Source organism: Anabrus simplex, chromosome 1 (assembly GCF_040414725.1).
Source record: "Anabrus simplex isolate iqAnaSimp1 chromosome 1, ASM4041472v1, whole genome shotgun sequence".
NCBI lineage: Eukaryota > Metazoa > Arthropoda > Insecta > Orthoptera > Tettigoniidae > Anabrus > Anabrus simplex.
In genome coordinates, this window is record NC_090265.1 from 867,774,692 (window position 1) to 867,790,245 (window position 15,554).

Below are 15,554 nucleotides of genomic sequence, written 5' to 3' on the forward strand. Positions count from 1 at the left end.
TGTTTTACGTCGCACCGACACAAGTAGGTCTTACGGCGACGATGGGAGAGAAAAGGGATACAAGTGGGAAGGAAGCGTTCGAGGCCTTAATAAAGGTACAGTCCCAGTATTTCCCTGATGTGAAAATGGGAAATTACGGAAAACCATCTTCCCGGCTGCCGACAGCGGAGTTCGAATTCACTATCACCAAAATGCAAACTCACAGCTGCGCGCCCCTAACCACACGACCAACTTATTCTAACCTCTAATGCCGGACTGAGTAGCTCGGACGATAGAGCGCTGGTCTTCTGATCCCACCTTGGCAGGTTCGATGGCGGCTCAGTTCGGTGGTATTTGAAGGTGCTCAAATAAGTCAGCCTCGTGTCGGTAGATTTACTGGCGCGTAAAAAGAACTCCTGCGAGACTAAATTACAGCACCTCAGCGCCTCCAGAAACAGTAAGAGTAGTTAGTGGGACGTAAAGCAAATAACATTACCGGTATTATTATTAACAAGTCATTAGGAGCTGAAAGGCAGGGAAGAAAATAGTAAAATATGCGTGGTGTAGGAGGAACCAAGATGAAATGTACTTCACCCGTGCCTACATCGCTCGCAGTAGTTTACTACAGGATAGTATGCGTAAGACCAGAACCAGGTCTCTTTGCGATGAGTCAGGTGTATCTTCGTATTGTGGTTAGCACTAGAGGACAAAGTGTGACAAACAGGTTTTGTGTATAAACATCAAACATGCACATCAACAGACACACACACGCAATGTACCCAAACCAGTACAGTGTAGAATGAAGAACTGCCATGCTGTGTTCAAGGTCAATATCTAGCGTTTTAACAAGCACGTCTTCCGTGTGTTGTGTTCAGCTTGCGCCACGTACAAGGCAATCGCGAACTGAAACTCTAGATTTATAATTTTTGTTACCGGTACTTCAATTTTTCTGCTCGGATTTATGAGAATATCGAACTATCGAGACTCAAAATACTACATCGATTGAGAACTGAACTCCCAACTCAATACGCTGCAGAAATGGTTTAACATCTGACATACCAATGTGAAACACGTAGCATTTGTTCAAGTGACCTCCCTGGACTACTCTGCAGGCTTCACTTCTCCGTACCCGGCGAGCTGGCCATGCGGTTAGGAGCGCACAGCTGTGAGCTCGCATCCGGGAGATTGGGGCTTCGAACCCCAATGTCGGCAGCCCTGAAGATGGTTTTCCGTGGTTTCCCAAGTTCACACCAGGCATTGCGGGTGTTGAACCTTAATTAAGGCCACGACCACTTTCTTACCATTCCTAGGCCTTTCTTGTCCGATTGTCGCCATAAGACCTCTCTGTGTTGGTGCGACGTAAAGCAACTAACAAAAGAAAATCACTTCTCCGAATCCAGTCTTCCGTAATATCCATTGGAGATCTGGCGGGCCAATTGATGGGTCCATGTCGTCCTATTCGCCATAGACCAAAGGACTGATCCAAATGATCACGCAGTAAGCGGCTTATATCAGGTGGTGGACCATCGTGTAAAAACCACATGTTTCGGCGTATTCGAAACGGAGCGTCCTCTGAAAGCTCTAATAACGTACCTATGAGGAACTCCAGGTAAGATGATGATAATAATGTCATTGGCTTTACGTCCCACTAACTACTTTTCACGGTTTTCGGAGACGCGGATTTGCAGGAATTTAGTGCCATAGGAGTTCTTCACATACCAGTAAATCTACTGACACAAGGCTGACGTATTTGAGCACCTTGTCAAGACTGGACTCAGAAGGCCAGTGCCTCAACCGTCTGAGCCACTCAGCCCGGCAAGATGATTGGTGCAGCACTGCGTAAAGTGCTGGCCTTCTGAACCCAACTTGGGAGGCTTGGTCTTGGCTCAGTCCGGTGGTATTTGAAGGTGCTCAAATACGTCAGTCTCGTGTCTGTAGATTTATTTGCATTAAAAAATACTGCGACAAAAAAATTCTGGCATTTCAGCGTCTCCGAAAACCGTGAAAATTAGTTAATGGAACGTAAAGATATTATTATTATTATTATTATTAGTAGTAGTAGTAGTAGTAGTAGTAGTAATATTATTATTTTTACGGAAGTTCTAATTAAACGGGTCCATTACAGTCATCATTTTACCTATCGGTACTTACTGTTCAGTAATAAGCCTTCCGTCCGCCTCTGTGGTGCAGTGGTTAGTGTGATTAGCTGCCACCCCCGAAGCTCGGGTTCGATTTCCAGCCCTGACAAGAAATTTGAAAAGTGGTACGAGGGCTGGAACGGGGTCCACTTAGCCTCGGGAGGTCAAATGAGTAGAGGTGGTCCGATTCCCACCTCAGCCATCCTGAAAGTTGTTTCCCGTAGTTCCCCCCTTCTCCAGGCAAATGCCGGGATGGTACCTAACTTAAGGCCACGGCCGCTTCCTTCCCTCTTCCTTGTCTATCCTTTCCAATCTTCCCATCCCCCGCAAGGCCCCTGTTCAGCATAGCAGGTGAGGCCGCCTGGGTGGGGTACTGGTCATTCTCCCCAGTTGTATCCCCGATCCAATGTCTCACGCTCCAGGACACTACCCTTGAGGCGGTAGAGGTGGGATCCCTTGCTGAGTCCCATGAAAAACCAACCCTGGAGGGTAAACAGATTAGGAAAAAGAAGAATAAGCCTTCTATTAGAAATGCCCGGCGGCAATTCCACAGTAGGTCTTTTTCCTTCGAGCAATGTTCACGATGGATGCAACTACGGTTTTTGAAATTTGTCTCATTAATAACAATTTTACTGAATACTTATAGCCTTTTCTTTCAGTGTCCACCGTCCTTTCAATGACCTAAAAAGTTTATGAATAAGCATAGACAACCCGCATTGTCTATTGTCAGAAATTCATCGTAGACTGTCGCAATAACAGCACAGAAATGTTGCGCCCATATTTCATTTACTTATTAACCATTTCCTTTCATTTTGTCAGCTTGGATCACTGAGTAATGCCATTGACGTCTTAAAAATCGCACACAAATACACAACACTTGATTCGCACGTATGTGCTTGTACGGATCTTCGACGTCACTGTAAGGATTCTGTGTACTTTTCACACAGAGTACCCTACACCGGTTTTCGAGTACAGCAAGTGACCTGGCACGTGAGTCATCCTCTTCTACTTGCCAAGCCTTTAGGGGAAGTGCACAACAACATGTGTTGGCCTGCGATAAGAAACAGGTTCAACAAGCCCTATACTCAGCTACTGTACCTCCGCTACGCGTGGACAGAATGACATCACCGGCGTATCCTGCTACGGCCATTCAAAACACATTAGGTCCTGAAATATTTGGCTCAGTTATGGGCAAACTAATAGGACAAGGTAAAAAGTACATAGCATATATTATGAGATGTATTTTTCTTAGCCGACTAGCTTAATATCTGCACGTATACACCTAACACCTTGTATATGTGAAAGATTGTCATTTTTTGAATTTACTTATGAACATTTAATGAGATTCGGTCTTACAAATGCAAGACTCTTGTAGCCACATTTGGAATTTACAATGCTTATTGAAGATAAAAGGTTTCCACCTATTCAGTATATTGACATAGTGATTCAATTAAGACATCACATATTTACTACAAACATTATGGTGTACATTATGGTACTGGTTTGGGCATCTCGTGTGCCATCATCAGTCATTGAGAAAATTATTGCAAGGTATATTGGATGAATACATAAACTATTAGTACAATATAAAATATATACAGAACATACTATTCTGATTAGCGAGTCTTACTTTTATATATATACATTAAAATATATTTGACTAAGTAGCAAAGACCAATTAATCTTTAGAAAGTTAAATACGTCTTAAAACACAATATTATCTTGTATGTCAAAAAATTCTGTTAATAGTTAAAAATGTCTGTAATTACAGACTTTTCACTATGTTGGTTATAGTAACTTAGGTATATGTTGCTGTATTTTCTTATTCATTATTGAACCGTATGGTACCCTTAAGCAAGCATTTTTAATTTTTTTTAAATGATAACCTCCTTTGCTACTGGATTCCGTAGAGAAGAGGGGAGGGGAGGGTGATTGTTGGACAGGAGATTGGTGGCTTGTAAGAGGGGCTCCGCCCCAGGTTGCTGGTTATCCGCGACGGGGGGAAGGGTGAGTTCACCCATGCAGGCACACGTGCAGCAACACGTAGATTACCTCCTTATACCTTGTTTGTTTTTGTGTTTTATAAAATTTTTATATTTTCTCCAGGGAAATGATCTAACTGGGAGAATTCTGTATGGATCATGAGAAAATAAAGGTACTATACTATAACATTATTGAACTATGGAGTACACTTTCTGATTTCCTTGCTTTTTAGAAGTTTTATGGTACTGTAGTTACTTAATTTCTAAAATGCAAGCCCTATATTACTGTTAATGCTGTGTCTAGCCTTAAGGTGGATATGTATGTGATACAATTCAACTTTCTTCTCCCTAGATTTAAAGGTACTCGTGAAGGTGGTGTAGCCGAAAATGCTGCCTACTACGTTTTTACTCATGCACCTGATGGAGCTATTGAGGCATTCCCTTTGCAGGAGTGGTATAATTTTCAGCCCACACAACGCTATAAAGCTCTGTCTGCTGAAGAGGCAGAGCAAGAGTTTGGAAGGTAAGTATATTCTGTTAAACAGTCAAAATGTAAGGTATCCCACCGTCAGAAGCCCCGAAGATAGTTTTCTGTGGTTTCCCATTTGAACACCAGCCCTTTCCCATTCCAGTGTCGCTGAAAACCTTTCATGTGTAAGGTAGCGAGGTGAGATTTATTGACGAGGTAGGGATTTGTCTGGAGGAAAATAATGTTTATAAATGTGGTAATCGTTTGTTCCAAATAGTTAGACATCTGTGCAGTCTGGCTCCTTGGCTGATTGGTTCATTCAACTTATTAGATTAACCCTTTAATTGTCCGGCCCCGCTGTGTAGGCAGCAACGCGTCCACCTGTCACCCAGCGGCCCAGGGTTCGATTCCCAACCGGGTCAGGGTTTTTAAATTGTAATGATTAATATCTCTGGCCTGGGGACTGGGTGTTTGTGATGTCCTTAATCTTCCTCTCCTCACACACAACATTCCACACTACTGCCATTCCAATTACACGCAGGTTCATACAATATGGTGCCAGTAGGGGCAAAAGATCCACATGGGTCGACGCCCCGAACAAATAGCATTTAAAAAAAAAGACCTTTAATTGGTAGACACCCAAATTTTCAAGGAAAAATTATTAAAAGGATTTTTCTTACACAAAATGGACACTTTGAATGCTCTGATGTGTTGTCAAATATTTATTTTCATTATAGACAGAAATTAGGGTATGTTGCTTGAGAGCAACATTCCAAAAAAGTAACAATCAATAATGTGTTGCTTGTAAGCATCATTTCTGTTGTAGGAGAAGTTACATTTCAGGTTCACACATTAAATGCTTGGAAACAGTTCCTACCAAATACAAAACACAGGACCAAGTCACATTTTGAGCACTTCACTGTTGAGTATCCAGTAGGGCAGTATCGGCATCATCTTTTCGGTTCATGTTGTGGCCAGTGATCATAGCCATCATAGCGGGAATCTTCCACTGGAACTGGTACAGTAGCTTTCTTCTTCTTGAGTTGTTCAGGTGAGTTTAAAGATGGCCTACCAGCCTTCCTTTTTCCTGCACTCATGAGAGCATTGGCAATATCTATCCTGAATTTCTTCAGAGATTTCTTGTTCCTTTCTTTACACTCCCGATGATATATCAACCATGCATTTACAGTGCATAAATTGAGAACAAATCCGAACAGATGTAAATACCATCGCCACCGAGCTCGATAGCTGCAGTCGCTTAAGTGCGGCCAGTATCCAGTATTCGGGAGATAGTTGGGTCGAACCCTACTGTTGGCAGCCTTGAAGATGGTTTTCTGTGGTTTCCCATTTTCACATCAGGCAAATGCTGGGGCTGTACCTTAATTAAGGCCACAGCCGCTTCATTCCCAGTCCTAGCCATTTCCTGTCCCATCATCGCCATAAGAGCTATCTGTGTCGGTGTGATGTAAAGCCAATAGCAAAAGAAAGAAAGAAAAAAAAAAAAAAGTAAACATCACCTAGATTTGAGCAGTACTCTATACAGCTCTATTAACATGCCAGACAAGTCCTCTCCACCCATGTGCTTGTATTGAGTAACAATTTTGGGACAAGTAACATCTACTTTCTTCTTTTCTGCACTGCTCCATTGTTTCACTGTGGAAACAGGTTCTATTTCACAAAAAGAGCTTGCTATACACACGACTTTGTTTTCAGCCCACCTAACCAGAATGAGATCGGACGTTTCATCCATTCGGAAATCGTAGCTGCCTCGACAACGTTTCATCATCGACTTTTCATCTTCTAGCGGATTGTTCTTGAGGCGTTTTTTTCTCACTGTTCCCAAGGAATTAATGTTCAGTTCTTTCGGGTAGATTATTAGTTGTCAAAGTACACCCTTGGTTTTACTTGTTGAGAAATTGTTTTACACAACATAAGGACCATTTGTCCACTAATTCCAAAACCTTACTCCTCCTCAGTCAGATTTGTGATCAACCCCTTTCCAGTGTATGGAATAAAATAAATTATCCCCGATACACCAGCACGCTCAAATATTTTGAAACCCCATTTGTGGGGTTTATTTTGAATGTACTGCCGCTGATTGACATATGGTTAAAAGGATATTATGGGACACTTAAACTACACATACAGGAATGTGTGCTAGTATTTCAGGATGAACCAAGCCTCGGCTCTCCTACCTCGGACGACCGAAGTTGAAAGAGGGAGACTCCAAATCGATCAGTTACCCGTACACTGAATAAGAAGTTTAAAATTGATTATAGTCAGTAGAAGAAAACATATGGAGAGTATTTATCTCTGAAGTATCATCATACCGAGCTCGATAGCTGCAGTCGCTTAATTGCGGCCAGTATCCAGTATTTGGGAGATAGTAGGTTCGAACCCCACTATCGGGAGCCCTGAAAATGGTTTTCCGTGGTTTCCCATTTTCACACCAGGCAAATGCTGGGGCTGTACCTTAATTAAGGCCACGGCTGATTCCTTCCCACTCCTAGCCCTATCCTGTCCTATCGTCGCCATAAGACCTATCTGAGTCGGTGCGACGTAAAGCAAAAAAAAAGAAGAAAAAAAAGAAGTATCATCTCTGTATGGATTAATAATAACGAAGTTTTGTAACCATGTATGTACATAAAACAACTTTGATACACAGATATGGAACATTATAGAGTTTAAGTCACTAATAAGTTAGGGCGACAATAGTTATAAGTTTAGTATTATGTTTCGTTTTTATGTTTGTTCAGTTTTGTTCCTTTGTTCCTTAGGTATTGTTTCTAATTAGTAGATTCAGTTCATAGATATGTAAGCCGTACTGTATTCCTTCTAATGAGGTTGTTTGTTGTTTGTCTGCCTTTTTTATTTTGCTTTGGTTTTGTTAGTTAGTTTGTTTTGGCTGCTGACGTACAGTAGAGTTGGAAGAGGGGGAGATAGGCCTGACCTATCTCAAGCTAAAGTGTTGATTCGGTACGTCTGCACGTGTAGAATAGAGTAAGGTAGTGAATAGTGTTAGGTTAGAAGATTAGAGGAAGTAAGTTGTCAATGAGACAGCGAAATATGAACCGAGTTATGGAATCCGTCTCGGCAGTAGAATACAGGCGTGTCAGCCTACATCTAGAGCTAGGCAGTCCGCACACGTGTGGGCTGTTACATGAAGGAGTGGTGAGGAAATAACATTGACAGCTTAAGGGGTCTATGAGGTATCGGTTTCCGAGCCTCATGAGACATATCTGGTCGTGACATCCCAGGGAAGGGTGGTAGGAGTTCCTCAGCAGGGGTGATGTCGCGGGCAGACAGATTTACGATAGAGTTAGTATATATTTAATGTAGTAAAGTAGTTAGTTTAGTTATAAGTAGAGGTGGTGTGTTGCATGTGGAGCTGGCGATCTGCCCATGTGCAAGATGCTACATAGTAGATTTAGAGGTAGTTAAGTAGTAAGTAGTTAGTGCTTATCTATAAATAGACCAAGTGTTTAATTACACAAGATAAGGGCCACTTGCCCACTAATTCCTCAGTCAGATTTGTGATCATCCCCTTTCCAGTGTGTGGAATAAAATAAATTATCCCCGATACACCAGCACACACAAATATTTTGAAACCCCATCATTTCATCAATGGAGAATTCAGATTCCTGTTCTTGTTTACGGCAATTACTGACGACTGCATCAAGCACAGGTCTGATTTTGAAGAGCCTGTCCTCAGAATTCACAGCAAGGGTATTATCAGCAAAATGCACATACCTACGCAATTTTTGGAAACGTTTCAAACTAAAAATATTTGAAACTCTTGGGCAGTTCGTGCCTTGAGCCCAGTAATCTGTGTAAGAAGGCATTGTATGAATACCCATATAAAGCAGAATACCACAGAACTGCTCTATTTCACTCGCATTAGTGTTCAGACACTTGTTTGTGCTGCACAGAATACAGGTTGGTCTGGTTCACTATTTCATTTATGAGATGAGAGTCAAAACAGTTTCGGAAATATTGTAGAGGCGTGTGATCATTGCTTTCACTGCGAACTGGTGGAGGTGCAGTATTTGCTGGCAGAATGTCTTATTTCACCCATTTGAATACTATAGAGTCTTTCTTTCTGCCCCTATTCACTGAATTTCTGTTGCCTAATGTAGCAAACTGTGTAGGCCTACTAGGACCTGGTAGTTCATTATCACTGTTTGGATCACTATCACTATCATTTTCTGGTATCACCACCAAACCCCTTCTTGGAGGAACATTTGGTAGATAATCTGGGTCATCATCACTAGTCACCAAAATTCCTGGTTCAGAATCATCAGATTCGTCAGCATCAGACAAGGAAGGGTTTTCAGGAGGCAGCGCAACACCTCCCGGTCTCCTACCATAAAATGATCTTGGATCCATCTAGCCCTGCAAGTCAAAATAATATTGTAACTGAAAGGGGAATTACACAGTATTTACGTATAGAGTTTGTAAGAAAGGAAACAGAAACTTTCCTTATGAATGAAATATAACCAACCTATAATCTCCATGTGTGCTTGAATATCAGTGTTGCCTACAGGCAACATACTTTCTCTACAGTATTTATGTGCATCAAAAAATATTTTTAACAATATAAAATACTACACATCTTACCTATATATCCTTATTGATAAACTAATATCAATATGTTTAGTGAATATCCAAAACAGCCTTCCAAAGAATGGTAAATAACAACACATTGCAATCAGTTGTTCTTGGTGTAACTTCAGAGTGCACATGAACACCATCTGTTGACCATTGTAGGTAACATCAGAACAGTTGACTGGTGAAAAATATATGATGAAGTGTTGTTTGAGAGCAACCTTGCCTAAGTAAGGTCAGGAACTTGCTGGTTTCTGCATAATGACTCATTAAAGTTTGTGTTGCTTAAGAGCAACACTGCCAATTAAAGGGTTAAATTACCACCTATTCGATACTTTATTACATGCATTTTGGCAAAATTATAAAAACATTAACAATCACAGTACATGTTTTGACCACTTAGTGGTCATCTTCAGCTGTGTCCAAGAAACCTTAGATGATAATATATGAATAGTAAGCATGTTAAAAACCTTAATCATTTTTTCCCATGGGAACTTTAAAAAACTATTACTATTTAATACTGAACGAGGAAAGGAAGGGGGGGTAAGGGTTGGATAAGAAAGGATAGATGGAGTATACTTAAAATTAAAATCCATGTCTACAATATGTTAAAACTTATTCTTCCATCTTTTAAAAGTCTATTGTGAGGCTCTTTATGATCACTGAATAACTTGAACTTATATACAATAAAAGTCGATCCGTATTGCAGCCCTCAAGTGTTTAGTGTTTGTATGGTGTGTTGAAAATCTTCCTTGAGGGCTTCGTTTAAACTGTACTAGGGGGCTGTTGAAAGCTGTTTGATTTACTGTTGTTTCAAGGTAACTTCACTGTTGTATTGGGTGGAATAGCGGTCTTCTAATTGGGCAGCTTGCCTCACGACCCGCAACCAGCAGAGGATGACATATGAATAGTAACACAGTAAAGGTTTCCACCTATTCAGTACTAATATGTATTTACAATGTTATAAATTACATGGAACTAGTTTCGACCCACCTAGGGGTCATCATCAGCCATATTAAAGCATACATAAGTTTTTGTCGAATCCTAAAACATGTTATTTTTAACTGTAATAATCATAGGATTTATAATTTATAAAGTGAAGTGTGGTAATGAGATGAGAAATGTTAGTATGGTACAGGTGAGTAGTAAATAATAATATATATATATACAAACAACTTTGGAACAAAGTACAAGTGGGGTGCTTAGAGTTGTAAAAATATAACCTCGTGGATGTCAGTGGTCCTTGTACTAAAGAATCAATGTAAAATAACACATATAAACATATATACAAGTATGTACAAAGTCTGGAGAGTAAAGAGTGATACTCTTTTTATGTCGAGTCGGCTTGACACTGATCACTTAAGCGGAGAAATTAGGCATTTGGTGTATTAAGGCTGTGTTGATCGGTTGCATTGTCGATTGTTGGACGTGAAGTTATTTTTGAATTTCTGGTTGAGAAGAAGGTGGAAACTGCGCGTGGATATATTGATTCTCAGTTCTTAGCGGAAACCAAATTGGACCTGTTTAAATGGAGAAAGTCGGTAAAAACAAAAACAACCAGAAATTCTCACGTCCAACAATCAACAACGCAACCGATCAACACAGCCTTAATACACCAAATGCCTAATTTCTCTGCTTAAGTGATCAGTGTCAAGCCGACTCGAAAAAAAAGAGTATCACTCTTTACTCTCCAGACTTTGTACATACTTTGTATATATGTTTATATGTGTTATTTTTACATTGATTCTTTAGTACAAGGACCACTGACATCCACGAGGTTATATTTTTACAACTCTAAGCACCACACTTGTACTTTGTTCCAAACTTGTTTGTATATATATTATTATTTACTACTCACCTGTACCATACTAACATTTCTCACCTCATTACCACACTTCACTTTATAAATTATAAATCCTATGATTATTACAGTTAAAAATAACATGTTTTAGGATTCGACAAAAACTTATGTATGCTTTAATATGGCTGATGATGATCCCTAGGTGGGTCGAAACTAGTTCCATGTAATTTATAACATTGTAAATACATATTAGTACTGAATAGGTGGAAACCTTTACTGTGTTACTATTCATATGTCATTCTCAGTTCAGTACGGACCAACAACATGAAATTCATAACCCTTGACCAGCAGAGGATGCGAAAAATTATTGAAGTATGTCAACAAACATACAGTGACTTCAAATTTCATCTGTGTCGCGGAAGGAATGAAAATGAAAGCTTATATTAACTCACCTCCTTCTAGAATGGTGTCATCGATATGGTCATGAAGTGGACAGCTTGCAATGATTGGTTCAGACGGTCCCGGCTTCAATTCCTGGCTGGATCAGTGATTTTGGCTGCATCTGGTTAGTTTCTCTGACTTTGGGACTGGATGTTTGTATTTGTCTTAATACACTCTTCTTCATATACCCACAGTACACTACTCTACCACCCACCACAGAAACACGTAATAGTGAATTCATACCTCCACATAGGGTTTGCATCAGGTAGGGCATCCAGTAATAAAGCAGGGTTGAATCTTGTGACATCTGATTCGGAAGAGGAGACTAAGGAACAGGAGGAAGAAAAGACAAATAAGTCTGAGTGATGTCATTAAAAGTAGGGAAGATCACAATGAAGATAAAGTTGGAATTCAAGAGGACAAATTGGGGAAAATATTTGTTTATAGGAAGGGGAGTTAGGATTTGAAATAACTTGCCAAGGGAGATGTTCAATAAATTTCCAATTTCTTTGCAATCATTTAAGAAAAGGCTAGGAAAATAACAGACTGGGAATCTGCCACCTGGGCGACTGCCCTAAATTCAGATCAGTAGTGATTGAATGCAACACAGTTCACACCTGAGACCCCACCAGCATATAAGAAAAAGCATTGGAGTAGTAGTCATCTAAGCTGCTATGAGCTCTCATTGATAATAGTTAAATGATATGCCAGATACAGTTTAAGCTAACGAGTATCTTTCTTTCCTCAGCTGCTGATATTATGCTGTAATCATCCATCTCTTCCACCATTCTTAATGTATGTCAGCATACAAATTATATCTGGAAACTACTCTGTACTTAACCCTTAGAAGGTCATGGCGCAATATATTGCGTGTAGTGGTAAGTGCCGCTGTGGTTACGGCGCAATATATTGCTTGTCGGAATTTGAAGTGATATATCTTCGCAACTGTAAGTCTTTGGACAACGATTGAAAAATGGATAACTCCCTACATCTGTTGGCTATATTTTGAAGTTGTTAGGTTATTGTTATCACCACGGGGAGCGCTGGAAATTAAATGTTTTTAAGCGGATGTCTTCAGCTTTAGCGAGTCAATTGCAAACAGTTGAACATGGGTGCGCGAAGTCGAGCTGACTTGCTTACAAGCGACGATACAATTCATGAAATTCTTATGAATACTGAAAGTGACTGTTCAGTATTTGAAGATAGTGATGAAGACGATGTAGGAGGTATATCTGGAAATATTTCAAGTGACGAAGACGTAAATGAAAGTGAGGTTGAAGTCTTACAGTCGCCACGTCCGAAGCGAACGAACGTAAATAAAGCGCCTAGTAATCACAGAGTTTGGGAAGACAAGACTATAACTAACCAATTCACGCCAACCGCTTTAGCTTCGATGGCAGTAAGTCAGGAATTCAGAATGTTTCAGTGACGAAAAATTCTTCAGAAATTGACATTTTCAAAAAATTGTTGTCCGCCTCTGTGGTGTAGTGATTAATGTGATTAGCTGCCACCCCTAGAGGCCCGGGTTCTATTCCCGGCTCTGCCACGAAATTTGAAAAGTGGTACGAGGGCTGGAACGGGGTCCATTCAGCCTCGGTAAGTCAACTGAATAGAGGTGGGTTCGATTCCCACCTCAGCCATCCTGGAAGTGGTTTTCCGTGGTTTCCCACTTCTCCTCCAGGCAAATGCCGGGATGGTACCTAACTTAAGACCACGGCTGCTTCCTTCCCTCTTTCTTGCCTATCCTTTCCAATCTTCCCATCCCCCACCAAGGCCCCTGTTCAGCATAGCAGGCGAGGCCTTCTGGGCGAGGTACTGGTCATTCTCCCCAGTTGTATCCCCCGACCCAATGTCTCATGCTCCAGAACACTGCCCTTGAGGTGGTAGAGATGGGGTCCCTCGTTGAGTCCGAGGGAAAAACCAACCCTGGAGGGTAAGCAGATTAAGTAAGCAAGTAAAAATTTGTTCTCTGTACCTTGTTTTGAGGATTATCATACCAAAAAAACATTACTAAAAATGATGTTTCACAATTTTTGTGCTCAAACTAGTTGTTTGATGTCTTATTAACATACTATGTTAAATTCATTTGTTTCATTAAAATATAATGCCACCTGAGGGTTTTTTGCAAACATGTGCAATAACCTAAATTTTGGGGTGTGCAGTGGACTAAGAAGCCTGACTCTTAAAGGGTTAATAATGGTATAGGTGTAGTTTCAACATTTTGATAACTAACAAGGGAACATCGGCAATGGTTAAGTCCCAATATAAATGGTCCGTTATTGGACATTATAAATTTTCCAGCTAGCTCATTCTTGGTTGCCAGCGTTTCGCCCTCGTGTGCTAGGGTGGGCTCATCAGTTGGTACCTAGCACACCTACCAATACGCTGGCTAGTGCATACCGTGGAGGCCACTGCGTAGGCTAACTGGAGCCACCGGCAGTGCCAATGCACTGAGAGACTTTGTCTCATCACTAAAAATTGATGCCTGCTTGGCCATCAGATGATATAGATGTTGATTCCCGTAGGGAATCTGAAATATTTGTCCTGAATGAGCAAATTTATAATACCAATATATCTATATCAAATGGTTAAGTCGCCGATCGCGATGAAACTTACAAAACACATTGAGGTACACGTAAAAACGATGCCAGCATCAATTTTGGGTGTGAACATTCATTAGCGTGTTAACTAAAGGGCCTAAAAGTTGCGACATTTCAACTTCCGCGTGAACAGCGATGAATACCTGCTGACTAATGCTCGACCGGAACACTTATCTGCTATGTGCCACACCTCTGCTCCTCCTCCCCTCCTGGTTTGTCACTGCACCTTTCCCTTCTCCTCGCGCTGCCCGTCTGGTTAACTGTCGAACAGAACCTGTGCTACACTTTGCGTACTCTATCAGCCTTCCTCATAGCTCTCCTTCAGAATTTCCACATTGTATTAGTCAGTTTACATTTTCTGAAATGTTTACGAAAACGTTTGCGACGATTCTTAAGCGCAATTTCGCTGAGCGTGTCAAAAATTATTTTTCATCTTCAAGCAAATCACGGCAGTCACAGTGAAGAAGGTCCGCTGAACTTTCGGGAGCTGCAGCTTTATGACGTGATTGAGGGTGAGTGTTAAGCAATCAGCTGTTTTCAAATAGGTTTTGACGCTCATGGGGTGCTGTTATACTGCGTGACATAGGCCATAATAACGTAGATTGAAGCGTAGTCTTTTGCGCTGCATGTGAAATTTTAGGTTTAATTTTCAGCACTGGACCATCTGATATGTTGATACCGATAACTCTCTCATTTTTTTAAAAAACAAACATTTGTGTTCTCCGTTGTTCCTGTCAGTAAATATACATATAACAACATGTATTTTAATTTATTTTTTTTTTCTTCAGAGCTTATAAGTTGCTGTCTTGAAGGTGACAGTCTCTATTTGGAGGACGTTACAAGTTTGACGTACAAGTCTGATCAGTCGGAGGAAACCGAAAAGGATATTGAATATAGTGAGCCAGAACCATGACAAAGCCAAGACAGTGCCAGTTCAACGGACACTGCAGACCTACAGTATGAAATAAGAGCAGTCAACTACTGGAGGAGTGGAAAACGGAAAAATCTGAAATTTACATCTGTGCAAAAGCAATTCAGTCGTTTGCATAGTGAGGCACAGCTCTCTGCCTGGAAAAAAGTTGTGGATGAAGGAGGCTCCACAATCCATGACGTCACATTCAAACGTTGGTCAATGCAAAGTGCCCGCTCTCGTGGGATCCATAACTTTAAAGCGTCTTCAGGCTGGTTGTACAACTTCAAAAAGCAATTTGGGATCACATCCCGAAAAATTACTGTCGTGACAATGATAAAGCTTGATAGGAAAAGTGACGTTATGGTGGAAGCCCAAATGTTTGTGGAAAATGTAAGAGAAAAAATACAATTACACAGCCCATCACATGTTTTTAACAGCGACCAAAGCGGCTTTAACTTGGAAATGTACACCGGCAGAATGTTAGCGTGCCAAGGAGAAAAGTCGATCACCACGGTGGTCCAATCAATTCCCTCTACTACGCACAGCTACACGATTATGCCTACTGTGTCAGCAGAAGGTGAGCTACTCTCACCGTTGCTAATAGTTTTAAAGGAAAGAAATGATGT

General features: G+C 40.8%; 1 protein-coding gene across 1 annotated transcript in view; it reads left to right on the top strand.

Annotated features, from left to right (window-relative positions):
* TfIIFalpha (transcription factor IIFalpha) overlaps positions 1–15,554 on the top strand; it is a 177,239-nt gene that overhangs the window by 75,407 nt on the left and 86,278 nt on the right. The window contains exon 5 of the mRNA XM_067136495.2: positions 4,452–4,622. Within this exon, the coding sequence (XP_066992596.1) occupies positions 4,452–4,622 (171 nt within the window). The remainder of the gene's footprint in view (positions 1–4,451; positions 4,623–15,554) is intronic.